This window comes from Lolium perenne, chromosome 1, assembly GCF_019359855.2.
Source record: "Lolium perenne isolate Kyuss_39 chromosome 1, Kyuss_2.0, whole genome shotgun sequence".
Taxonomy (NCBI): Eukaryota; Viridiplantae; Streptophyta; class Magnoliopsida; order Poales; family Poaceae; genus Lolium; species Lolium perenne.
This window is the reverse complement of record NC_067244.2, coordinates 249,330,509-249,357,385: the sequence shown is the minus strand read 5'-3', so window position 1 is coordinate 249,357,385 and position 26,877 is coordinate 249,330,509. Positions and strand designations below refer to the sequence as shown.

General features: G+C 45.1%; 4 protein-coding genes and 1 long non-coding RNA gene across 6 annotated transcripts; 2 read left to right on the top strand and 3 right to left on the bottom strand.

Annotated features, from left to right (window-relative positions):
* Nucleotides 1–2,593: 2,593 nt before the first annotated feature.
* LOC127327575 (splicing factor U2af small subunit B) lies at nucleotides 2,594–5,688 on the bottom strand. Its single transcript, XM_051354351.1, has 3 exons — nucleotides 5,550–5,688; nucleotides 3,950–4,529; nucleotides 2,594–3,827 (listed from the first exon to the last, which is right to left on the bottom strand). The coding sequence occupies exon 3, from the start codon at nucleotides 3,799–3,801 to the stop codon at nucleotides 2,860–2,862; it is 942 nt and encodes a 313-aa protein (XP_051210311.1). The 5' UTR covers nucleotides 3,802–3,827; nucleotides 3,950–4,529; nucleotides 5,550–5,688; the 3' UTR covers nucleotides 2,594–2,859.
* A 1,868-nt stretch (nucleotides 5,689–7,556) lies between these two features.
* On the top strand, nucleotides 7,557–10,557 carry LOC127327574 (uncharacterized). The gene is made up of 2 exons (XR_007868619.1): nucleotides 7,557–8,788; nucleotides 8,978–10,557. It is a non-coding gene; the product is annotated as an uncharacterized lncRNA (long non-coding RNA).
* Nucleotides 10,337–13,142, bottom strand: LOC127327573 (uncharacterized). 2 transcript variants are annotated; one of them, XM_051354349.2, is made up of 2 exons: nucleotides 12,339–13,142; nucleotides 10,337–10,754 (listed from the first exon to the last, which is right to left on the bottom strand). In XM_051354349.2, the coding sequence occupies exon 1, from the start codon at nucleotides 13,055–13,057 to the stop codon at nucleotides 12,383–12,385; it is 675 nt and encodes a 224-aa protein (XP_051210309.1). In that variant the 5' UTR covers nucleotides 13,058–13,142; the 3' UTR covers nucleotides 10,337–10,754; nucleotides 12,339–12,382. The 2 variants fall into 2 exon arrangements, with proteins under 2 accessions (XP_051210309.1, XP_051210308.1); XM_051354348.1 differs by having other exon boundaries at nucleotides 10,337–10,763; nucleotides 12,339–13,141.
* Nucleotides 13,143–13,224: 82 nt separating this feature from the next.
* LOC127327571 (uncharacterized) lies at nucleotides 13,225–18,041 on the top strand. The gene is made up of 5 exons (XM_051354346.2): nucleotides 13,225–13,645; nucleotides 14,144–14,253; nucleotides 14,762–14,866; nucleotides 16,848–16,965; nucleotides 17,039–18,041. The coding sequence occupies exons 1-5, from the start codon at nucleotides 13,303–13,305 to the stop codon at nucleotides 17,617–17,619; spliced, it is 1,257 nt and encodes a 418-aa protein (XP_051210306.1). The 5' UTR covers nucleotides 13,225–13,302; the 3' UTR covers nucleotides 17,620–18,041.
* A 4,795-nt stretch (nucleotides 18,042–22,836) lies between these two features.
* On the bottom strand, nucleotides 22,837–23,811 carry LOC127327570 (monothiol glutaredoxin-S9). Its single transcript, XM_051354345.1, has one exon. It carries the CDS (start codon nucleotides 23,664–23,666, stop codon nucleotides 23,223–23,225), a length of 444 nt encoding a protein of 147 aa, XP_051210305.1. The 5' UTR covers nucleotides 23,667–23,811; the 3' UTR covers nucleotides 22,837–23,222.
* Between the last annotated feature and the right edge of the window lie 3,066 nt (nucleotides 23,812–26,877).

Sequence of the window (26,877 nt, the reverse complement as noted above, 5' to 3'; positions counted from 1 at the left end):
ACAGGCGCGGTGAGGCGCTGTAAATAAACCGCCGATATGCAGCGCGCGGTAGGAAAACAGGCGCTCCAACAGGCGCGGTAAACGGCGCGGCGCTGCAAAAAAATTTGGGCGCGAGGCGTTTTGCACAATCCGGAACGCCATATGTGACGCGTCGGCTACAGCGCACGGCAACGCTATGCGCACGCGCGAAAAGCCAACGGCAGAAAATTTCCCCTCCCCCGCGCCCGCGCCCTCATTTCCCCACCGCCCGCCGCCGTGAAATCTAGCCGCCTCCGGTCGATTCCGCCGCCGCGGCGTAGATCCACCTTGCCCGCGCCTCCTCCCGGCAGCGGCGGCCGCTCCGCCGCGCTGTGCCGTCAGCGACGCGCTTCTCCTCCGCCTCCTCCTCCCCGGCGCCGTCGTGTTCTCCTCCGCGCCACCGTCGCCATGTCGTCGTCTTTGTCTTCGAGCTTGCTAACAACATGGCGCGACCATGGTGCTCGCCGATTTGCTCGCAAGGTATGCACCTCCGCCGGCTGGCCTCTATTAGCATATGATTTTACTCGCCGATTAGCTACTATAGTTAGTTGTAGTTAAGTAATTTCATATGTATGTTTGTAGAGTTCATCATACGATTCATCGGATGACGAGTACGATCAAGAGGAAGAGGAGAACATATCGCTACTATTAGCATACCGCGCCGTTAAGAAGCCAAAATTTGGTGGATCGGTGTTTGGTAGACAGAAGTTGTGGAGAGAAAGGATTGAAGGGCATGAGAAGTTGATGCGGTCGTATTTCAATGAGAATCCGATATTCTCCGAAAGCTATTTTCGGCGGCGTTTCCGAATGAGTCTCAACTTGTTCAAGCACATTGCAACAGAGGTGACCAAGTATGATCGCTTCTTTGAGCAAAGGAGGAATGCCGCCGGAGAACTTGGTCATAGCACATATCAAAAGGTGACCGCCGCCTTGCGTATGTTGGCATATGGTATACCGGCGGATCTTATTGATGATCATTTGGCCATGGGAGAGAGCACTTCTATCTTGTGTGTGAAGCACTTTGTTGTTGCAATTGGCAATGTCTTTGGCTCCACATACTTGAGAGCCTCCAATGCTCAAGACACGGCAAGGCTTTTGGAGATCAACGCCAACCGGGGTTTCCCGGTATGCTTGGTTCCATTGATTGTATGCATTGGAGTTGGAAGAATTGTCCAGCGGCATGGCATGGACAATTCAAAAGGTACAAGAAGGATGCCACCATAGTCCTTGAAGCGGTGGCCGACCAAGAGACTTGGATATGGCATGTTTTTTTTGGAATGCCCGGGTCTTGCAATGACATCAATGTTCTTCAACGGTCACCACTAATGACAAGACTTGCAATGCGGGAAGGTCCATTGGTGGAGTTTGAAGCAAATGGCCACAAGTACAACTATGGCTACTTCCTCGTCGACGGCATATATCCAAGGTGGCAAACATTTGTGAAGCCGATTATTCAACCAAGAGGTAAGAAGTAAACCCAATTCCACAATGCACAAGCGGCGGCTAGGAAAGATGTAGAGAGAGCATTTGGGATTTTGCAAGCCCAATTTGTCATTGTTAGAGGACCAGTTAGATTTTGGGACCAAGAATGCCTTTGGTATATCATAACCGCGTGTGTCATCATGCATAACATGATTATAAAGGATGATCGCGGGAAAGATGTGGATCATACCCACTACGATTTGATGGGGGTTCCCGTGCAAGTGAGGAGGTCCGCACATAGGATTGCCCGGTTCATTGCCTCATACCATGCCATTCGGTGCAACGACACACATGATGAGCTTCAAAAAGATCTCATGGAAGAATGGTGGAATTGGAATGGACAACAGTAGTTGCATACTTGTTGTATTTGTTTGAAAACTATGTGTTGTATTGTCTCAAAACTATGTGTTGTATTATCTCAAAACTATGTTGTATTGTTGTATGTTGGACGTGTTGTATTTGGTGTGAACAATGTATTGTATTTGGATGGTACATTTTATTTGTGAATTTTATATGGTTGTTTGATCTTGTTCGATGCATACTTGTGTTTGTTTGTTGTTTGCGTCGCGCTCGCGTGCTGCAAAATAGAGCGTTCGGTGGCGGTGTTTTTTTGCGCGCCAACGCGCGCTGAAAAATGGAGCATCCGGCGGGGGAAAAATCGCTCCGGAGCGCGCCATCGGTTTACAGCACGGCGGCAGCGTGGTATAGCGCGCCGATTTATAGCGCACTTATCGGAGATGCTCTTACTGCTAGATTGTGCAGGTGTCAAAAAGGACTGAAGAACAATAGATTGTGCAGGTGTCAGAAAGGACTGAAGAACAATGTAATCTGGTTGCTGATCTCAACGGGGAAACATTACGCCGGCTTCGTCTGATGGGTCAACAATTGTCTTAAGCTTTCAGCCGACTTGTGTAGTGGACCACATCTTGGGATCATAGGAAGGAGTTGATTGATCAAGAAATCAATATTGATGACTTTTACTCAAAAATTGTGTACTACTCATGCCTGGCACAGGGTATATATATTCAACGTAGGATGTTTCTCCTTACAAAAGCACTGAAGATGGGCGACAAAATATGGACATCAAACCAACAGCGGTAAAACACAACTCTATTAAATAAATCTGATAACAGATCCAACGACAAATATTGAGAAACAAATGACGGATTACACATGTCTCATGAATAAATCCTGCGCTCAACAGGTTACTCAACAAGGCTATGACTCACAGAAGTTCAATTTCGACTATAACAGCAAACGAACCGACGACTAAAGAACATACTATAACAGCAAACAAACTGATTTAGCAAATGCTTAGGAGGCAATGCCTGCCCAGAAACTCTTGGGCATAGATAGAGATCACTTCTTCTCCTCCCGCTCACGGTTCCACTGCTCAATCTTCGCCCTACGCTCCTCACTGTTTTCCCTGACTGGGCTCCTTCCACGCCTCGGTGGGCTGCCACCATACCTGCGCCTGTCTCCACCATCGTGCCTGTCATACCTGCCACCTCCACCTCCACCCCTCCTCCCACCACGGTAGCCGCCATCGCCACCACGGTAGCCGCCATCGCCACCACGGTAGCCGCCGTCACCACCAACACGGTAGCCACCTTCACCACCACCTCCACGGTAACCACCACCATCACGACCATCACGGCGGAAGTCACCACCGCGATCACGGTTGTCTCTCCTGTTCTGTGGGCTTGGGCTGCGGCTTCTCCCGTGGCTCCTCCTGGAACGCCCCCCATACAGCTTCCTCCTAAGCTCTCTGCCAATCTGCTTCACATGCATGAAATTACAGTAGCCACCACGGTTGCAGCTGTTCTCCTCATACTGCCTACAGGTGGCCTCACGGAAGTCTGTCACAGGGGAGTACTCCACAATAATAGGGCGGCCAGAGTAAAAGCGGCCCTGAAGGGCATTGTGAGCAGCCACTGCCTGCTCTTCCTCCCTGAACTGGACATAGACATTGCCAATCATGTGGTCAGCAAGGTTGTCACATACATTCAGGGTCTCAACCTCACCAAACTTGCTCAGCTCCTCGTAGATGTCCTCATAGAAGTCCTCAAAGTGCTCCTGCATCTTCTCAGGAGCAATAGCCTGGCCTTGGGCATCAACTCCAGGGGTGATCATATCAGGTCGCTGATACATGTTAGCAAGCACAATAGTTGGTGATGTGGTTGGCCTGTTGTGCAGACGGGAGCAACGATCCCCATGACGGCAAGCTCCAATCTTGAAGTAAAAGGGGCAGTTGACCCTGTCCTTCTCAGTGCCAAATATTGAAGCCAAGTGCTCCGCCATGGTTTTGAGAGCACTTCAGGTGACACCTGTACAGAAACAAAATAAGAAACAACGTCAAAAATCATTATCAAAATTACAGGAAACCATGTGCTGACATAAACATGATTGGATTCTCGGCAAAAAAAGGGAGCAAGGAATACTGGAATACCTTGATTAAGGTCGTCATAGTGCATTACAGAAGACAAAATATGGAAGGGGATATATAGGATTAAACCAAACCAGGTTCACAAGACCTATGTATATCTTTTAATATCACCAACAGGTACAATTCCTGTGAATTTACCCCTGTAACACTCACTGTGTGATTGGAACATTATAAAGCTCAAGCTCTTGTACAAAAACCCTAATCGCAGTTCCTTTTTAACCTAATCTGCACACTTATTCAAAAGTGTTAATATTAAGAGAACAAACTGAATAGAAAGAAGGCCAAAAGAATTATTATCTACTAAAGGCCTCGTCAGGACAAGATCTTGCTCCTATATTGATCAGTTTTTTAACCTAAATCTGCACACCGCTCAAATCGGTTAAAGCCAGAAGGAAAGAGATGAATGTGTTTCTGCAACTAGAATGTTAGTGTTTCTCCCCCTGCAACTGCAAAAGAGACCAAACAACATAGAACAAAAAGAAAGAACTTTTTGCCTGTTGCACGAGGGCACTCCTGGGGTGGTGGTAGGCCTTGTTATATCCGCCCGACAAAGATTATTATTTGATCCGTTTTAAAACCTAATCTGCACACCGTTTTAGACCATTAATCTTTGATTGAAAAGAAAAAAACCCAAAACAAACAAGAAATAAGTACGAACAAGATCGGCATAGATGCACACATAATTTAGACTGATGCATACATGTTCACAAACCTCTTGCAATCCAGCAAAACATGCCTTAATCATAATTCCCAACTTGCTCTAAACGGAGGCTATTGGTATAGATCTGGCCTAAGAACCGCCCAGGTGTCCCGACAAACAAGCTCTACTATCCCCACACCAAAACGATTCAACAAAGCACTCAACAGCCATCAATAGCTGAGATTGGGCTTATTTTGATAAAAACAACAGCATAGCTTCAAATCCCTGACAAGTTTTAAGTATCTAGTGCTTAACCATAAATTGAATTTCCCTGTTAGTTAATATATCAACAGAATTTCAACATGGAATTTGGAAAACCGTAGATTCAGCTCCCATATTAGTTAAACTGACAAAATTTCAGCACCAACTTCTAAGCCATAAATTCGATTTCTCTATTAGTTAATATCAATAGAGTTCGGAGAGCCCTAGATTGATCCCAACATAAAATCCTGAGCCAGCAACAAATTTTGGCAAACGTGGGGGGCCTTATTAGTTTACTTCCACAAATTCCCAGCACAGAAGTCGCACAACCCTAATTCAATCCCCTAACACCTAATCCCAACATAATCCCGGCGCAAACTCCCCAATCTGCAAGAGAAGCGATATCCTCTATTTCCAGGAAAACTATAGTTTGCACAATCCCTAGCACATAGTTTGCACAACCCTAGATTCAATCCCCTAAAACCTAATCTAAACATAACCCCGGCGCAAACTCCCCAATCTGCAAGACAAACGATCTACTCTATTCCCAGGAAAACTATGACATCTAAAACCGCATCCGACATCTATCGGGCACAAATCATCGAAACCGACAACACATGAAATCCACCGCGAAACATAGATCGGTCGCTGAGATCGAGAACGGGGATAAACAACCTAGGGTTCGGGCGGAAGGGCACGCACCTCGGGAGCGAAGAACCGCGGCGCTTTCGACGATCGATCCTGCGGGCGTGCGTGCGCGGACCTGGTTGAGGCGGCGCGTTGTGGTGGAAGAGAGGGATCGGAGGAGGGGGAGGGCACGCGTAGATATAGGCTGGTGGGAGGGCACGGGAGGCCGGGGTGTGGGTGGTTTTGGGCCGTCGATTGGGTGCCGATGGCTGAGATTAGCTGGTAGATTTATCTATTTTTGGACTCGACTCGATTATGGATATGTACTTGAGTCGGTTAAGGAAAACTTACTCCGTGTCGATGATGGAAATCAAAGTTGAGTATGCCGCAGGAAAAGATAGGGCCGTGGCAGATTGGTAAACCGTGGCTCCTAAAAACGAGTTTACATGCCAGTTATTCAGCTCCGTTTATGTTGGTGCGGAACAAATCCCGCAAAATTAAGTTTTGCGGGTTGAGTTCGCGGGATTTGTTCCGCGCCAGCTTAGACGGAACCAAATAAAAGTTTCGCACTATCATTTTGCACATCAAATTTAAATATGACTGGAACATAGGTTAGACAAATGAATGTTTAGAACGTCGGAATATTCTTCACGTAAAATTAAAACAATAGTATAAATCAAATAATTAAACAAGTACTGAATGGTTTCGATAGCAAATAGTTGTTCATCTCACAGACAAATAAAAAGAAAATGAAATGAATGAAGAGGAGACATCACTTTCTTCCATGTATCTGCCACTAGCGCTCGATGAGATCAAGGGTGAGCTGCGTATGTGTGACCGAATCTTCAGTTTGCCAATGCGACTCAAGAAATGCTTGAATACGATTGGGGTTTCTTTTTTGTTTGCAAGAGGCTACCAACATTTTCATAAAAGAACTCCGAGTTTAACCATTTCTCATCTTCGATTATCATATTGTGAAGAATCACACAACATGTCATGATGTTTTTAATGATTTTTTTGTCCCCAAAAAAAGCAGGACCGCGAACAATGGCAAACTGATCTTGCAAAAGACCATGTTTACGGATCTCATCCGCGCCCTTTTTTGACGAAAACTAAAAACTAACCATTATTTTACAGTTTCCGCATGTTTACGGGATCCCATAGAGATGCTCTAATCCAAGGAACATTCTCAAAAATAATGGGTTTGTCTATTGATTTTTTTAAGTCTAAAATAAAATTACAACCCTAATTTAAAGAAAAGTGCAACTTGTATTGTTATACTAGAAAAGTGCAACCAAAAACGAGTTGCACTTTTTCCCACTATGGTAGCACACTTTCTTTTGGCTGAGACATAGCAAAACCGCAAAATAATACTTTCTCTTTTCACTAATGAAAAGGCCATTGAAGCCAATAAGGGCCCTGATATAGAAAAAATGGGAAAAGATTGTCCTTTTATTCTCCCCAAAAAGGCGATCGAGTTTGAGAAGGAGATACATAAGTTCCCACCCCCCTTGCATTGTCAGAATCCATGTACGATATTTGAAGCGGTTTGACCTCCATGCAACAGATTTTCACGAAATACCAATTGTCTTTCTTTCAAGAAGTTCCTTGCCTTATTAATGTAATAGTTATAGAATGTTTTTCCTTCTCCATCAGCCCTTTTTGGTTTAATTGAATAAGATTGGCCCAAGCCATACCTCTAATTATCGAGGATACGTAGATGGGTGCTGCTTTTATTTTCACCTTCGGTTCTTCTTATTAAATGTAAGACCTCTTGGCTAAAATATTTAAAAGGTCTTAATTAGTGAACGGAGCGAGTAACAGTAATCAAGCAAGAGGTCGTAAAACCCAAACAATTTAAATCATTCATCTAGCCATGATCAGGTTAACGGTTTCATATCTTCTCTTTCTTAATAGATGGCCCCATTTTGCTGGTCTCACAACGAGCCACGTCACCTGATTAAGAATCTTTACCTTCCCTCATTGTTCCCAGCTGTAGGCCACGTTTTTTATACCCAGACGACACGGCACGAGCCAAACCACAACAGCTTCATCGCCACACCCACGGGAGTCGGGAGGAGCTGACCGACAGTACCTGTCGCCAGACCCACGCGCCTCCACAAAATGGGCTCGCAACCTCGCTGGCCCACTCGCTGGACATTGTCCCAAAAGAAGATGAACATCTCTGTTCCTCTTCCTCCGCCACCACGACCGTTCGTCGTCGTCGTCCCCACGAGGCCACCAATGTGGAGCGATGGCTTAATAGTCATAAAAACGCACTAATCCCAACATTCAAAGAGTGGAAAATGCTCATTGGAACTCATCTGTCGTTGCCGTCCCTCCAGGTTAAAAATCAGGCCATGTTGCCATCCGCATCCGCATCAATCAAACGACCTCCAGGGTTGCATCTGGCCGCTCCCCGTTCTAATTCCTCCTTTAATTTTCCAATCCCTCAACCCTCCATATATATTCCCAATTTCGAGGTTGAGCTCCCGCTGGAAATATGCTCACAGTTCTACCCGTACTCCGGATTCAATTGGATTATGTCTCCTCTCCTGATTTCTTTGGATTTCTTCGCATTGTTGTCTGCTCGCGGGAGATTTCTTTGAGTCATTGACTTCCCGGTCTGTTGGCCATCATCACGTCAACTGACTGCTGATACTGCAGAGCGCCTACTCATTTCCAAGTCCCAATCTTAGATTCGTGCTGGAGTGTCAATGGATTGTTTTGCTGCCTAAGCAAGTATTGCAGGTCAAGTCATGTGCTCTGGTTTTGTCGCTACAAGGCATATCTGATCGTGGTGTCACTCACAGAGCAGCAACAGCCGATCTTACACAGGCCTCGAGTTTCTTCTACACAATTTATCTGAGTTAAATTTGTTGGTTTCTCTTCTAACATTTTAATCTTTCTCGCAGGATGCAAACTTCTTATAGATAAATTCGTCCCGTTTGGACCTGTACCGTGCAACCTATCTTTGGAAGTCTTGGGAATTGAGATATGAAGCGTTGATTTATCCATGCATTTAATTTGAATAGTGTTATGTCATTTAGAAGTAACAGAAGAAACCGTCCTGGTAAATAAGATATGGGAAGTGAGATTCGTAAAAAAGACAGTGGTAATCAGGAGTTGCTCAATAATGACTGTAGTACTTCCAATTGTTGTTTATCTGATCCCTACTGTGATTTGTTTTCATTGTCAGCCTTGCAGGTGCCTCGATGGGTCCATAGTGCAGGCAACAACTAAACGTGTGTTTGTATTCCATCGAATATCAATGGTTCACGCACGAGCAATCTCTCTTTCTTCCAGCAGCATAGGTTAGCAAGAAGATGTACTTTAGTCTATCACAGATTCGCTTTTTTTTCATCCTGATTTTTTCTTGCTGCATGATTATCAACACATACTTTCAGTCCATGATCGTTTGCTTCATACCTTGATACTTCTATAATTTTGCACAGCCTTTTCCATGATATTGGTGATCTGATAATGCCTCTACCTTGCTGCAGGGCTATTGTTGTGGTAAATTGGATTGATCATTTTATTATTACCTGATACTTAGTGTTGTGTCTCTTAAATTATATATCATGTTAACTTTATTTCTTATTCAAGTCAAGATGACTATGAAGTTCTTGAGGATTCCTATTGGCATGCTTCTGCCAACTCTGTGCAATATTGTTCATGCCATCCCTGGAAACGGTCCATCCCTGGATACTTCTTCCGTATCTTGATATTTGTTTGGCTTCACAAAACACATGCGCAACCCAATCCGAGTATCAACTCGATTGAGTTAATAAACGGTATCACACATGTATACTGGACGTGGCGCATTGGGGTCAAAAACTCATGTCAGAGGTTATTTCTTCCCATGTTTCTGAACATCTGATTTTGCTATCATTCATATACAAAGCAACTAGGTATGTAGCTGTAAAAACAGTAACTAGATATGCCAGGTCCCGTCTTTTAGGTCTCCAACAAGTTATGTAATCTCCCTGCAAAAAAAAACAAGTTATGCAATCTTATGCAAGGCAGATTTCACGGATTAACTGGCTCATAAATGTATTTTTCATATAGACTTTTTCTACTAATTAAACCTACGATGATGTGATTTTAGGAAGGAAAGTGCAGAAATGTGGTGTACAACCATCTGATTTTAGAGATAAGGGCGTCAGATTCTGCATGTTTTGGGCTCATGAGATGTAAACAATTGACATCGCTAGCTACTCCAGTTTGTATAATTGTTCTCATAGTTCCGAAATCTGGCATGCATTCAGATGCGTGTTATATTCTTTATCTTGAGAGCTACCTTTCATTTCCCATTTCTGTGTCCTAATTTGGTTCAGACATGCATTTTGCATGATTTAGGATGCTTTATTGTCTCTCTTTTTTATGTATCTCAGAACATGCTTCTTTGATCTGTAAAATATCTCAAGTGAATTTGGCACTCTTAATTTGAATGTACATATGTGCAAAACAGATTAGAAAGGAGCTCATCCTTAGTAAAAGAAAAAATATTCACTTACTGTGAGTCATTCGTAATCAACTTCAAAGAATCTTTGTTCTTGCCTGAAATCAGTGAAATCCTGTTCAAAGCAATCAAATGTACAGGTGCTGGTGACATGTGACTTGATCAGATGCAGTTAGAGGCAGTTTCATGTGACTGGTCTACAATGTACCACTCAATATTTGAGCTTATCATGTTCTTTTTCTTTAGTCCCATTAAATTATTTCTCAATTTCCCGCTGCAACGCGCAGGGTATCATCTAGTTAACTCTGTTAAGCAACTCATATATCGATACTTTTGACAGCCGCTCATAACCTGCCTCATTCCTCTCGGTTGAAAATAATAATAATGCAAAACCTTCGGATAGAAACAACATGCTTGCTGCATTCGTCCTCACTCCTCTAGGTTTACTGTACAGCATCCTGGGTTAAGCCAGGTTAGCTAGTGGAAGCTGGTTTCGAATGTTTGTTCACAGTACCTAGTGAGCAGCTCAACATCAGGCTGACCATACAGAATGCTACAAATATATCAGGAGGTCTACTCAAGAGGGAAACATGTTTCATCATCTGATTCCTATGTGGTATACAGCTCCCCAAGAAAAATCACCTAAGTAAGAGATACACTTCATGCTGGACCTATGCATATGTGCAAATCAACTCAGCATTCGAGTTTGTTTCACGTTTCAGTGGCACATCCAGACCTTTCCAGTTCGTTTCACGTTTCAGTGGCACATACAGACCATGATGGACAATCGCCCTCCCTTGAATTCAGTCCTCCCTTCACTTCAACACCTAACAGTAAAAAGAAGGCAAATGAGATTCAATTAGTATCATTCAAGGGCACACCTGGCACTCAACACTATTTCGAGAGGGCAAAGGGACATGTCCACATTGACAGAAACACAAGCAGAACATGATATCTAAGTTCAACCTGCTATAAGCATTGCGATTGCAGGAAGGCCAAAAATAGCGGTGTTTTACAATTCTTATCAGGTAACTGGCAAAGTGGCAACCAAGTTCAACCATCGTTCGACGAATATGTCATGAGCCATAATGGCAACTAATTTGCTTTGAACAACACAAGACATGAGAAAAAAATCATCTCAGCCTACTCAACTAGATGAGTATGCATACTTGTGGCGTGGCCAGTCTCAATTTAAAGTAAAATCAACTAATATCCTAGCTAGGAAAAGGGAAACTTCCAGTTTTCCATCAATTCATATACTCTCTCCATCCACAAAAGGATGTCTCAACTTTGTCTAGATTTGTATGAATCTACACCCTAAAACACGTCTAGATACATATAAATTACATAAAGTTGAGACATCCTTTTGTAGATGGAAGGAGTAGTAACCACAGAAAGCATAAAGTTGAGACATGCTTTTGTGGATTTATATAAAACAAGTCTAGATACATATAAATTTACTCCCAGAAAAGATTTGATTTCAACACAAAAGTTAAGGATTAGAATGCTTAACGACCATAACAGGATTAGAATGCTGAACGACCATAACACCATCAAGTCTACACATATATTTCCTTATCAATCACACAGTGCAATAAATAAAAATTATGACGAACATGAAAAACCCAACATGTTTACAGCACAAAACACCTGAAATTTTATTCTCCTGCATAATGTGGTTAAAGGAGTGCCCCAAGCTTAATATATAGCAATGACTCTTCATAACTTATTACAGAGATCGGCTCATCAACCTACTCCCTCCGGTTCAAAATAACTGCCCAAAAATAGATGTATCTACACACTAAAATATGTCTAGATACATCCATTTTTTTATTTTGAACTGGAGGGAGTATTAAACTTACGACACAAGTAGAAACAAAGTCATGATAGTTAAGTTCAAAGCTGCTATAAGCATCATATTTCCCAAAAGGCCAAAATTAGTTGTTCTTTCACAAATTTATCAGATTAATTGCAAGCAAGTTAAACCATAGTTATACCAATAGTCCAATACTGCATAAACCAGAAACACATCTGATTTAAACTACAGAAGACATGACACAATCCTCAGCGTACTCAACTAGATAAATTGCATACTTGAGGCATGACCAGGCCCAATTGAAAGTAAAATTCAATTATCTCTTATTCAGTTTTCCATCTCATAGTAATCCGAGAAAGCATCCTGAGTTGTTTGTTACTCTCAGAAAAGATTAGATTTGAACACAAAAGCAGAGTACAAATTTAATTTGTTGCATCAACTCTAGCAACAACCAGCATAATGTCGATTAACAACGTATCATACTAACACATGAAGCTGAATTTCTGACAATTTCTATCAGATATCTTTACCAGCCATCCCTACTGAATGCTCATACATTTGAACTGAATAAGCAATTATTGCAAACCTTCTCTGTAAGTGACGAGCAAAATGCTTCGCGATACAACAATCTCACTGCCTCGGCCTCCTGCGGAGTATGAACACATCGGATTCCTCAAAGGCGTAATCCGGGTCGAGGTGCTCACGCGGCACCTTCTCGATCACCGGGAAGGCGGCGGGCACAGCTTCCCAGAACGCCTGGTGTGCCTCGGGGGACCGGATCTGGTAGCCGAGGAGCACGACGCCGCGCTCGGCGTCAGCGAGCGCGTCCATGGCCGCGACGAGGTGGGGCACCGACTCCTGGACGTAGACGACATCGGCGGCGACAACGAGGTCGAACCGGCGCGGGGAGGCGAGCTGGGCGAGGTGCGCGGGGCAGTTCCAGTGGAGCTGGGCGAGGCGGGGCGCGCGGGCGAGGTGGCAGCGGTTGCGGCGGAGGTTACGGCGGAGCGCGGGGAGCACGGCGGCGATGTCGGTGAGCACGAGGTCGGCGAGGCCGAGGCGGGAGAGCCCCATGCCGGCGGGCCCGCATCCGGAGCCGAGCTCGATGGCGCGGGTTCCCGGGAAGCGGAGGGCGTCGGCGAAGGGGAGGGCAGGGTCCCTGAGGCAGCGCTCGGCGAACTTGACGAGGACCAGGGAGGAGTTCCAGACGGAGGTGCCCACCTCGAAGGAGTCGTTGTCCTGCTCGAAGCTCAGCACCGCGCCGCCCACCGGGAGCTCTACCACCGGAGACGCCGTGAAGCGCATCGCCGCCGCCGCCGCCGGGAGTGAAGCGAAGGGGTTTTGCTTGGGCTGGTCTGTGGAACTGTCCTGAGGTCGTAGAAGCTTGAACGCCCTTGGGAAAGTACACAATTATAGAAACACCCCTGTTCATTTACAGATCAAACCTTTATGAGCTTTGTCTCATCTTCTTGTGTAGAGTGTTGGGGGTTAAACTGCAAAAAGAAGAAACACACCACCGAAGCCGAAGCGCACCGCGAAACCCTCCCCCAATGGATCCCAAGGCGGCGGCGAGGTCGAAGCGCTCGCACACGGTGCACGGCCGCCGCACCCACCAGACCCCCGCCGCGGCGGCGGCGCACAAGCAGAAGCGCGCAGCTGCAGCCAGCGGCGGGTCCTCCACCTCCGCCCCTCGCAGCCGCAACCTCCCCTCCAACTGGGACCGCTACGAGTCCGAACCCGAGGCCGAAGACCCCGCAGAATGGACCGGCGAGGTGGCGCCGCGCAGCAAGGGCGCCGACTTCTCCTACCTGCTCGAGCAGGCGCGGGCCCAGCCCCGCGAGGACCGGGGCCTCGCCGCGGCGGGCCTGCTCGCCTCCCAGGATTCGTCATTTGGTAAGGCAGCCCCGCCGAGCTTCGTCTGGGACTTCTAGTCTCACCTATCTGTACATTGACTAACCTCATTCAGTTGATCGTCTCAACCATGCTTAGGCCAATTTGGTGATCCCTGCGATCCTTCCTCTAAACATGATTGAAATCGTACTATGAACACTTTAAGAAAATCTTCTTACCTCCAATGCCAACTTAGAATCGAGTATGCCAAACATCAGAAGGTATCCTTTGCATTTCAGTAGGAAACTAGTAATTACATGCTCCGATTAGCACTTGAGTTGAGCAGATGTCCTGTGTTGGTCAGGTTCAGTGTTAAAAATTACTACCAAAATAATCACTGGTCACCGTTTAGTTCCATTGGCAAATTGATATGTGGATTCTCAGATTCATTTCCGTGCTGAACATAACAGATGTTGAGTGAGAAGTGGCCTATTGTGTATGATGAGATTGCTTTGTTCTCAGTGCTGCTAATGCTGTTTGATATTTACTGTTTGTTTTTAGGTTTTATGCAGGCTTCTACCTCTATGCTTGAAGCTAGAGGGGAAGGGATTACGTCCTGGTTTGAAGACGATAATTTCATTTTAGATGATGACCTGGCACCTGATTTTGAGGTACAGACCTGATACTATGCCTATGCTCTATGCCATCTTTGTGAAATGTATTATTCTGCGCAAATTTGTACAAAACAGCTTTGGAGCTTATTTGGGTATGTGAGGTTTACGCCCAATATTTGCCTTTCCATACAAAGCCCTTAGGGTCCGATACTGTCTGAAAAGTTGGTATAGATAATTTACTGGGAGCAAACTCTTTTTTTCAAAAATGCTTGGGATCATGGCAGGAGTAGCCCTTGGTCCCTTTGTCGAGTGTCTTGTCAAAGTTTGTGGAATGAAATTTTTCTTGATCAAATAAACAATAGATAGTGCATTAGATTATTGAACAGAAAAAGGATATGAAGTAATGCGCAGATCTATTAGGATTGCTAGAGCCTTGTGGTTGTTGACTTACCATCCATATAGAAATCCTGGAGCCATTGTTGTTTAGGATTTGGCGCCTTCTTCCCTCCAGTACCATCATTTCTTTTTCATATTCATACATGATTAAATTTTATCCTCATTCCAGGTGCCGTTTCTCTCCATGGATCTCCATGCATTGGCCACCCAGCTTTCGAAAGTTAAGCTCTATCAGAGGCTTTTTATAGAAAAAGATCTACTGCCTGAAGATCTGGTACATTCCTGGTTTATGGCTATCGTATTCGGTTACACAATTGCCTTCTCTTTTTAATACCTGAACTGCAATATTAGGTTCCAGTTGGTAATTTGTAAGTAACAGTCTATACTCGGTGTTTAATTTCGGAATATGCTAATGCAGTACATTAATATAGGCAGGTCTTGGCATCATGTGCAGTAGGAATGTTGACAGATAAACTCATGACAACATCTGTTATCATGGAGGTGTAAACAGATTTATGATGTTTTTGAATTAGGAGAGGTCCAACTGATATAAAACTAGAGTGGATGATGAAGTCTAATCCAATCTGTACACAAAGAAATTATGCAATCCTAGTCCATATTTCCTGATAAACACAACCATAAACAGATCCATTTGTTATGCAAACCTAATTTTCCATAGCTGCAATCAAAATATATGCCTTTGTTTTCTTGAATGTGACTAGTAGTTGCCAGCTCCTAGCTAGTGCTGATATCCGGCTGCTTTGTTCTGCGATAATTTATTCCACCCATCACTCAATTTTCTGCCACAAGGACATGGTAGTTCAGTATCTGACCTTTTGACTATTGTGGCCACTGCTTGCTCCTACATTCGCTATCATGGGAATTTCCCGCACTACATAAATCTATCATCATGGAAGCAATAAAATGTCTATAAAATTTTAGTTGATGTCTTTTTTGTTGGTGGATGGCAGTTTTTTTTCCTTCATTGGATAAGCGGACATTTGATCTCTATTTATCTGTTTAAGCCACTATATTCGGGATTGTTAACCCCTCCATCCTTAATTTATCTTGCATGGTTCATAATATAATTTGAGGTGGATAATGGTGAACCTGCTACTGTGGGTTGTCGTTGTTCATCGAAGCAAATGACCCCCCCCCCCCCCCCCCACCCCCCTCCATTGCCTGTGTCATATAGGGCCTACTTTATTAGTATTAGTAAGTACCACGTGCTTTGCATGTTGTGGCATATGAGTAGAATAGTATAGCTTCAAAAGAGAAGATGTAAGGAAATATATTACAAACTGGGATCCTTACAGTTAAGTTGTTTCATATATATGAAGTAGATGTATTCTCTTTTACGAAGTAACACAAATTTAATATGGATAGCTCAATATGTGCGCGAAAGAATTAAGGTTTTGTTTTACGCCTACTAACTTTTATTGAATTTGATTTCTTACTCTAGGTGAGTTTCAAATAGGAGACAAAAGTGGTCGGTCAAACAATTCAGAAAAATATGGAGATTAAAACTTATTTGAATATAACCATGTCAGATGGAGACATTTAGATTATCAATATTATTGATTATTGTATATCTCTTTCATTTAGCACGTATCTCTTTTTCATTTAGCACATATCTATAATCGGTAAGTTCTTGTCCCACAAGAAAGATGAATTTTGATGGTTTTTTAAGAAACCACCATCACTTTGCTATTATAGATGAAATTGGCCGCAAGAGACCCTGTGTGAAGGGACAAACTGCCCGGGTAACTCATGTTCACGCGGCAAGAACGCTCGCTGGTCATAGCTCTGACTCCAAAAAAAAAACTCGGCTCATAGCACCCATGTTGCAAGTCTTTAGTGATTGCAGTTCTCTAAAAAAATCGGCTAGCTCCTAGGACGTTCACACACGCACGCTTGGGCTAGACTTCTACACTGATTTTGGGTGCGCGCAAGGACAGGCGAATCCAGCGCATTTGGACTGTTAGATAATTCCCGGGGATGCTTGATGAACGGCAGATGATAGTTTTGTATTGCAAATGAACAGCTACAATAGCTTCATAGGTGTTTTGGTGGGAAGCTGGGAGGAGGGTGGTATACCCCAATTCAAGACGGCTATACTATAGTATTGTAGAGATATATTTTACCTGACATTTTTTTTAAACATGCTTGTATGCTTGAGCCTCTTTCAAATTCTTTCAGCTTGACTCGATATCCTCTGTTCATCTGTTTTGTATGCTGATTCATCTTATTATTAGGATGTTGCTTCTGAAGACGAAGACAATGAAATAGTGATACAATGTGACACAACGTTGGAGACTGATGCTAAAGAAAGTTTGGTTCAACATAACCTGAAGGATATAAAGCATGCGAAAGGTAGTCACATCCACGCCAGCAACATTCATTCTAATGACCAAATGAATACAATTATCATTTGGATGTTTTGCAGAAGAAGAAACTACAGCATCGCCCAAAATTAGTGCTCAACTTGATACTGTTCCAAGTACAGGCCATAGCAAACAGTCGAAGCTTGAGATGGTTGCTCCAGAAGAAGAACTTGACATGCTTCTTAATTCACTTGGTGGGACTCACCTTTCTAGCTCCAATGTAGATGAGTCGTTTGGAAACCATTCAACTTTGGAACATATGGAGATCAACAAATCAAATGAGAATGTCACGTCTGGCACCTCGTCCAAATTGCCGCCACTTTCAGCTCTTGATGATGATCTAGATACCTTGCTTTCCTTACCTGTCCAGAATGAAGGTTTTGCCGCATCAAGCTTAAATTCTCAACCAACTTTTGACTCTGACAACAACATTGACTTCATACATGCCAAGCAGATTGATGTAACCTCTATTGATGATTCAGTGGATGATTTGCTTGCAGACTTCCCGGTCTGCTTGAATGACAAGAAACAAACTACACCTGCACAGGCACAGCAGAACAGCTCAAATTCCCATGTGCCTCATTCTGGTTCCTCAAATGTCTCGGATGATTTTGATTCATGGTTTGATTCGTTGCAGAAATAGAAGAAACACTTTTGAAGGTAAAGAGCTGTCAGTTAGCTTCAGGGATCCTTTATCCGGAGACAAAGACCTACTGACTTTTGTTCACTTCATGTATCTAAGTAGCAAACCTTTCAGAAAGCTGTTTTTCAAAGCTCCCATGTACCCGTCGGTATGGAGAGACATGGAGATACTGAACTGGGTATGACAGTCTAAACCTGCTTCCATGTGTTTCACTCGCCATCATCCGCATGTGTTGATTTGGCGCTAGGTCTGTGTCATACTGACCAGGAGTACAGAAGACTGACTTGCTGTGAAATCTCAAACTGTCAATCTGTACCTTCATGATCTGTACTTAGTCACATCTTTGTAGTATGTTGAATTGTTAACTGGTTGAAATTCTAACCGAAACAAAGCTAGTGCACTGTATGCACTTTTCTGTTGCATGGCCACTTTGCCCCAGTTCTACTTGTTCTGGGGTAATCGTTACTGATTTCTATCTTTCAAGCTACATGCAAAATTGTAAATCCTCTTGAGCTCGACGGCTCAAGTGGATTCAAAATCATTCAACTGCAGAGCCTGTAACAGTATTAATGTTGTTTTCAACGATTTGGTTGATTTCCCTATGTTGTGTGCAATCAACACAGTAATTTGGTAAGAATCAAACATATTCTGTCACATCGAGGACCAAGAGGTCTATTCATAGAGATGATTGGTCCAAACAAAAACCTTTTCTGCAATCTTGTTGCCCAGATCTTTCATATGATCTCAAAAATGAAATACTGAAATGCACTTATCCGTACAAAGGGTTTCATTCGTTAATAGTACAGTACCATTCTCTGTGTGCGGCCTGCTTGTTTGGCTTCATCATCACTCATTTGTTTTGTCGTGGTGAGCCTACCTCGACACCCTGCCCATGTCGAAATCCAGATATTATGATTCCGAGGCTGGCTATACACACAGTTTGGGGTTTGGCTCTTGCATCACTCGAGGGGTTGTCTAGCTAGGCAGCGGCCACACCATCAGTTGCTTTCATGGGCCAACTGCATGACAGCAGCTTAGCACTCTTTGCCCATCCCATGACTTCATCTCCGTGGTCGGATAAGACGCTTGAACCCGCCATTTGAGGTCCGCTCGCCACGTATACTGGAACAATACAATCCATTCTATTCCGCGGTCTTATCTCTCGAATTTACAACAGATAAATACGCAATTTTCTATGGTATTTTGCAAAAAGTAAGCATGAACTGACACGAGCACGACGACATCGACGCCTCATCTGCCTAGCATCTGGCTTCTGTTCCACTCAAACGTAAAAGAAGATCCGTGTTCTTTTGCTGGGGTATTGGATGCCCCAGAGCAAGATGTGATAGGCCAGACTCGAACCAGTGGTTTGGCAGAAGGAACATAAAGATCCCACTGATTGGATTGGCCAATGGAACATATTCCATTAGATTGATGCTCAGAGCACACACAGCCGATCGAGCCGTAGTTTGCAGCCAAACCTTATGTAGTATAACAAAGACCAGGTCCTCATCACATGTTTTTTTAGCCAAAGTCTTCCACTAGGATGGGCTGGAAAACATAAAAGGCAGTGATGCTTAAACCAACTTACGTGACGTATGTGAGAGGTGCTTTGACGAGCACATGTGCGGAGGTGGTGACATCGACCAGGAAGAGTACGTCCTGGCCAACCGCTGGCTTCTTGTCAAACATGTTGATGTCAGGGTGCGATCTCCCCGGATCTTCATCCCACGTCGTACCGTGGCCTTCGTCGTGCCACGTAGGTGCGGGAGACGGACGGTGTGCACGTCGGAGTCTGTCACCTGATTACATCTAGCTACCTGTTTTTAATAGGGTTTAGACTCGACCTTAGCCTGACGTCGATGGATTAATTCGTGATCACGTCTCCTGGTTGGTTGGTAGTTTGCTTGTGCTGAACTTGAATTTGAACTCAGGCGCCGTGTCATCTCCTTGTCGAGATGAAATTCAGGTCGTCATGCCTGAAAGTATCTCAAGAAATGTGCCAGAGTTTCCCAAGAACTTTCCACGATCAGAAGCGAATTTAGCAATTGCTCGAGAGAAAAAAAATCCACGCATATGTACCATTTTTTCAGGGCTTCAGGCTTTCAGCATACTCGCTCTAATCATCCGGAGATTATTGACTTTCAGAATTCCTCCAATCTTCTAGAAACTCTTGAGTTGTTTCAGTTTAAACTCCACCGTCGTCTCCTCTCTTTTTCACCTAATACCTTTTCACACCACGTGATTCTCGAGGTTGCACCCTGCGGAGCTCATCTGGCTGAATCTATGCGAATTGTGACGTGCTAACTTTACCAGCTCATGCAGCGATCTTTTTAGCTCAGGGGAATTTCAACGATCATACCGCGTGTCATTTCCCCGCTAGGAGAAAAGGTCAATTTTGGGTGATCGGAGCATGCGTTAGCCACTACGTACCCACGTCAGACTCCAATCACAATTGGTCAAATGCTTCTTTCATATAGATTTGTGCTACTGCTTCCCTACGTCATCTCCATCTGCTCCTCGAAGAAGTTTATCTCCAGCTTGCTTGAGTCACTGCCTTGATTGAACCAACGGGTTACTGCCACGGACTACTGCCATCTTTGCATGGTTCACCATCTTTGCAGCTATCAGCTTACCTCGCATAAAACACTAGTGCTGGGGAATTTCCTTGTCCCGCCATGAAGTTAACTAGTTATATACTACCTCCGTTATATAATGTAAATAGTTTTAGCAAACTAAAATACTTATATGTGAAGTTGTAACACCCTAGCCACCCCCGGCCGGGCCTGTTACCCTAGCAACTCTTTAGGACATCTAGACTAACCCCACAAACCAACATTAATCTTTTATGCATATTTTATCCTCACTCGTGCGCACCCGTGATGACTTTCTGGTCGGTCACCCGTCCTCAAATTGCTCCGGACCAAGCAAACTTAACATCAGAGTTCTTTGTGGATGAGTTTTCGAAAAAAAAAAAAGTCACAACTTATTGATATGAGTATCATATCAATCTTATTGAGCCCTCGGTCAGGATGTCACACTCACCCCCCCCCCCCCCCCCCCCCCCCTAAAAAATCAACGTCCTCGTTGATTGATCCCGAGCCAGTGAACTTCCCCTCTTGGCACATGTATGTGCGTCTAGTGCAGACACATGTGCCATGTCATATGCCACGACGGGTCACACCAGCAATGTGCCACGGTTTATGCACCTGTTACACATGGCAGCTTTTTTAGAACATCTAGACTAGCCCCTCAAATCAACAGTAGTCTTTTCAGCGTACTTTGTGCTCACTCATGCACACCCGAAAATGACTTCCCAGTCGGTCACCAATCCTCAATTGCTCCGGGCCAAGCACCATGTATTAACTTCAGAGGTCTTTGGGCATGAGCTTCCAGAAAATATTCTTGTGAACATGAGTATCCTATCAATCCTATTAAACCCTGGGCTAGGATGTCACAGAAGTCTTAAGAAGCTGTTGTGGTTGGCATAGGTGTCCCGCTAGCCAGGGATGGCGTAACAGCACATAAAAGGATTTCAAACTTTGCTAATTTGACGATTGTATTTCTTTACTTTTTATTACTACTCTATTTAGCAAGAATTTAAAATTTTATGAAGTATGCCGACTCTAATTTGAACCTTCTCCGATCAGCACATCCAATTTTGTCCGACGGGATTATTCTTCTTGTTTTGAGACAAACCGGTCCTATCCTCTGAGTTAGTTAGCCAGTGCCATTCCGGCCAGTCTGACGTAGGGTACCGACGTGCATGATTTTGTTTTGGTGCGTATTCAACGGCAACAAAGGAAAAGAAACACCCAAGGTCCATTTCGTGCGGGTTTTGTCCTTGACAACTCATGCCATGTGCTGCCGCTTCTTTGTTGCCCCACCGGCCGAACAATATGCATATACGGAAATCCTATCCACAGTTCCATACCGTAGCCAGCCAGCGATCTATATATATATTTCTACATAGTACGTGCCGGCCGTTTAGTTGTGTCTTGTCATTTTTGCAGAGGCCGACATGCCGACGTGTGAGGCTTGCTTACCTCGCTCGTTGCCCGTTCCGTGCAACCGGCCCACTGAACGAACGATGGGGTTGTCTTCTTCCCAGCTCCAATTAGCTTAGTGTACTAATGAGCTGAAACCCTAAAAAGAACTAATGAGCTGAAAGAAGAAGTATTACAGGGATAGAGAGGAGGCGCTCCAAAAACCTAATCTAGGATCCCCCTCCCCTCCCCTCCCACCCCCACCCCTCTTCCCCGTTGGCGACACTGCTGGTCCGCCCTGCTTTTCGGTAGCCTTGGGGCCGTGTCGGTGTGGCGGACCACGGTTTCTCTCTAGCGGGAGGTTTCCGTTTCTTTTTTTTATAGATATTTGCGGTGTCTTCTTCATGATGTTGAGGTGACGGCTACATCCTAAAGTCAGAATGAGGTCCTTTCCGTTCTATCCCCGTTTCGACTGTGCGCCTAGTGCCGACAGAGGGTGTCTTGAGTTGTCATCCCGATAGATCTCCTAGGATCCGATCGATGTTTGTGTCAGTTCATGTTTCTGGCTCCTCCGATCTATGGTTCTCATCTTTAGCGATGATTTCTGCTCTAATACGTTGGTTCTTGGGGACTTAGCAGTTAGCACGACGACTCCTCGTCCGTCTACTACAACAAGCTCTACTACGACAAGCCATGTCTGTCTTTGGCGGGTGAGAGTGAGAATGGCGGCGCGCCTTCGGCTCACTCTACTACTTGTAGTCTTCGCTGGGTGATCTAAAAATCTATTTATAATTTTTATTACTTTTAAAGTTCTTTGTACTTATGTTGATGTTTATTAATTGGTCGGTGGATTTTTCGCAAAAAAAACAGGAAATTAATTAATTGTTGTACTTTTAGCACTTTGAAAGACAGCTTGTTCGCAGGATGGAAAAATGGAACTTGCAAGAAATCGTGGTCTGTTGTTTGTTGCTATTATATTATGTGATAAAAAGAAGAAGAAAAGCTAGCAGTGACAAGGTGTGCGAGGCTAACCGACGACCAAACGTCCTTGTTGCACTAATTACATCCACCATGACCATGCGATCGATCTGCAGGCGCCAGCTTAGCTATAGCTTGAGTGTTCTGGTGGCAAACATGAATATCAGGAAAGAGACCAGCTGCAGCAAACAACCACCGGCCACGGATTACAAGTGTTAATGAACAGTGCCATTTCATGAAAACAATATCAACAGAAGAACAAGAGCTGCTGTACAAAATGATAGTGCAAATTTATAGTACATCTCTCATCACTCATCGATGTATTTACAAGCGTGTTCGATCGGAAATAAATACGAAATAGTAAGCAGCATAAACCACAACATTTCCTAATTTTTTCATCCCCTAAAAGAATTTTAAGCCTATATCTATCTAGCTATCTCAAGTAGCAACACCGTACCATTATTGATTCCAAGCAAGAGAATCGGAGATTGAACATCACCGGTTCACTTTATCTCTCGGGAATCAAACGGAGAAAAGAAGAAAGAGATGGAGAAGATGATCAAGTCCTAATCAAACGGCTAGCTGTACTAATAATATCATTACTCCGTCCACGGATCATGCATGATGCATGGATTTGTCTCAGAGCCAGAGCGCGCCGGCGCTCTTGAGGATGGGCACGAGCTCGCCGGAGATGTGGACGGCCATGAGCCTGTCGAGCCCGCCGAGGAGCCGCCCGCCGACGAACACCGCCGGCAGCGCCGCCACCTCGCCCTCCGCGCTGGCGAGGGCGGCGAGCTCGGCGTCGTCGGCGATCTCGTGCACGGCCGGGTTCACCCCGAGCCCCTGCAGCAGCCGCTTCACCACGTGGCTGAGGCAGCACCCGCGCCTCCCCACCACCACCACCGGGCTCTCCGCCACCGCCCTCCTCACCGCCTCGCCACCGTCCCTCGCCCCCGCCGCGTCCACGAGCCTCGCCTGATCAGCCGCACCGCCGACCTCCGGCTCTGTGGTGGATGCCATCGCCTCCGCCCGCCGTGGCCACGACGGCAGGCTCCCGGCGCTGTACGGGATGGCCTGGTACATCTTGCTCGGCTGCCTACTCGAATTCTTGCTTCGCTACCGGCCTTTTTCCTCTCGATCGATCGATCGCTGTCTCGTGCGCGCGGTTGCGTTGAGTCTCCGTGGTGCGGTGTGGTGTGATGGGCAATGGGTGTTGGGAGAGGCGGGTAGATATATAAAGGGCGGACGGTGAGCTCATCGGGGGAGGGGGGATGGCGTCATCCACCGTCACCGGCGAGCGAGGGCCCACACGGGGAGGAGAGGACGACGGCGACCGCGGTTTTCGCGCGCCAGTCGCGGCGCGCGCGGAGGTAGTAGTGCAAGTGCGGCGTACGCGGGAGGCGCGCGTGACGTGCCGGCGCGTCAGCCGCGGTTGCGGTTGCGCCGGGGAGACCGCGGGGAGGTTGGAGGGCCCGGCAGGGTGACGGGAGGATACGTGGCTGGTGACGATTGCTGGGGTGGCTGCTTGCGGGGTGGGCCCGGGGACGGCTGCCACACGAGGTCGTCGTGGAAAAATTTAGTATACGTGTGTGTGTGTGTGGATCAGGAGATTGCGGAGATGTGTCTTAACATTGATCCGTTTGTCACTACACCAGGATAGATCTTGAGGTCTTCCTCGCAAGAAAAACTAACACAGTACTGTAATTCTTGAGGCCTGCTTGAGATTTTATTCTTGTAGATTTACGAACATTATGAAGGAAACTTATTACAGGTGTACCTTATGTTGTGAAATGTAAATCTGTAAAAGTTAGAACAAAAATATGACCACGTTCAGCTTGCACGGGAAGCACATGGCGAGCACCGCAGCGATCTCCGCGAATAAGGTCAACCTTTGTCGCCCCTAGGTCTGGGGTACTGCTCTGCTGTTGTTCCTCTTCCTGGTTGGCCGTGGTGGTGAGGGGAAGGGGAGGAGTAGTTGCGGCATCAATGGATTTGCGGGGTGGTGGGGGTCTTCTTCCACTCCGGCGCCTTGGCACGGTGCTGGACGGTCACCAGCAAAGCTCCCCGGCGAGCTTCAATGGAGGAAGAAGTCGGAGTTCCCTGTGATGGTGAGCCTCCTCTTCAATAAGCGCAACCACCTTCTGCACGGTTTGGAGGTGGTGGTGGGGCCCATGGAGTATGTGACCTCGGCAGCAGATCCCAAATGATGGCATGTTTTCGTCGCTTCTATCTTCGGAATTCGGCCAAGGATGGCCCCTGCTATGCTCGGTCTTCGATGCTCGAGCTTCTTCTTCCTGCTTGAGTGGAGGATCGTCTCCGACTTATATGTGGCGGCCATCGCCATTGCTTCCCCAAGTGATTTCGTTCCCAGTGGCGGCAAGCTCAGTCGTGATAGGTCAACGATCATCGACAACACGTCTTGTTTCGATCACATTTCTATGATTTTCTGTGGGTTGTTGTTTGTAAAAGAAAATGACCGCACTGTTATATTATTTTTCTAAGGTCCTTCTTGAATTTGTATGCCCACGCTGATAAAAAAAATATTATGTACTTCCTGGTCTCTACATACTTATCGCAGGTTTAGTTAATCTAGATATATTTTAGTCCATATCGTATCTAAATTCGTGACAAGTTTTTAGGATGGAGGGAGAGTGGATAAATGTAGGCCGAGCTACATGTATCTCTTTATTTTTAAAATTTTGGAAATCACATTTTTAAGTTTCAAAAAAAACTGAAAAAAATCCTAGATGTAGCCAACGATGGAATCTACAAACATGCACAATCTCAATGTCAAATCTTAGTACTTTAGGCTACACAAAAATGACAAATATGTGGATCTGAGAATAGTGAATATAGTACATTTCAAACTATAAAACCTGTCAGATTTTGTCATTTTACGTAGTCCACAATACAAAGAATTTCAGATTGAGATTTTGCACGTTTGAAGATTTCATCATTGTCAACATCTAATTTTTTTTCAGATTTTTTAAAAACTAAAAATATGATTACCGATTTTTTGAAAATAAAGGGCTACATGCACTACGGGAGAGATGGAGTATGCCGACGGCCGCCAGCCGTCGGCACAGCCCAGAAGGCCGTTGGCACAGGCTATGCTGATGGTGACCGTCGGCGTAGCGTGATGCGCGTGAGACACACGTCCGTTGGGAACCCCAAGAGGAAGGTGTGATGTGCACAGCAGTAAGTTTTCCCTCAGAAAGAAACCAAGGTTTATCGAATCAGTAGGAGCCAAGAAGCACGTTGAAGGTTGTTGGTGGCGGAGTGTAGTGCGGCGCAACACCAGGGATTCCGGCGCCAACGTGGAACCTGCACAACACAACCAAATTACTTTGCCCCAACGTAACAGTGAGATTGTCAATCTCACCGGCTTGCTGTGAACAAAGGATTAACCGTATTGTGTGGAAGATGATTGTTTGCGAAGAACAGTAAAGAACAAGTATTGCAGTAGATTGTATTTCAGATGTAAAGAATAGGACCGGGGTCCACAGTTCACTAGTGGTGTCTCTCCCATAAGATAAATAGCATGTTGGGTGAACAAATTACAGTTGGGCAATTGACAAATAAAGAAGGCATAACAATGCACATACATATATCATGATGAGTACTATGAGATTTAATCAGGGCATTACGACAAAATACATAGACCGCCATCCAGCATGCATCTATGCCTAAAAAGTCCACTTTCAGGTTATCATCCGAACCCCTTCCGGTATTAAGTTGCAAGCAACAGACAATTGCATTAAGTATGGTGCGTAATGTAATCAACACAAATATCCTTAGACAAAGCATCGATGTTTTATCCCTAGTGGCAACAGCACATCCACAACCTTAGAACTTTCTGTCACTGTCCCAGATTTAATGGAGGCATGAACCCACTATCGAGCATAAATACTCCCTCTTGGAGTCACAATTATCAACTTGGCCAGAGCCTCTACTAGCAACGGAGAGCATGCAAGAACATAAACAACTCATATATGATAGATTGATAATCAACTTAACATAGTATTCAATATCCATCGGATCCCAACAAACACAACATGTAGGATTACAAATAAACGATCTTGATCATGATAGGCAGCTCACAAGATCGAACATGATAGCACAATGAGGAGAAGACGACCATCTAGCTACTGCTATGGACCCATGGTCCAGGGGTGAACTACTCACACATCGATCCGGAGGCGATCATGGCGATGAAGAGACCTCCGGGAGATGATTCCCCTCTCCGGCAGGGTGCTGGAGGCGATCTCCTGAATCCCCCGAGATGGGATTGGCG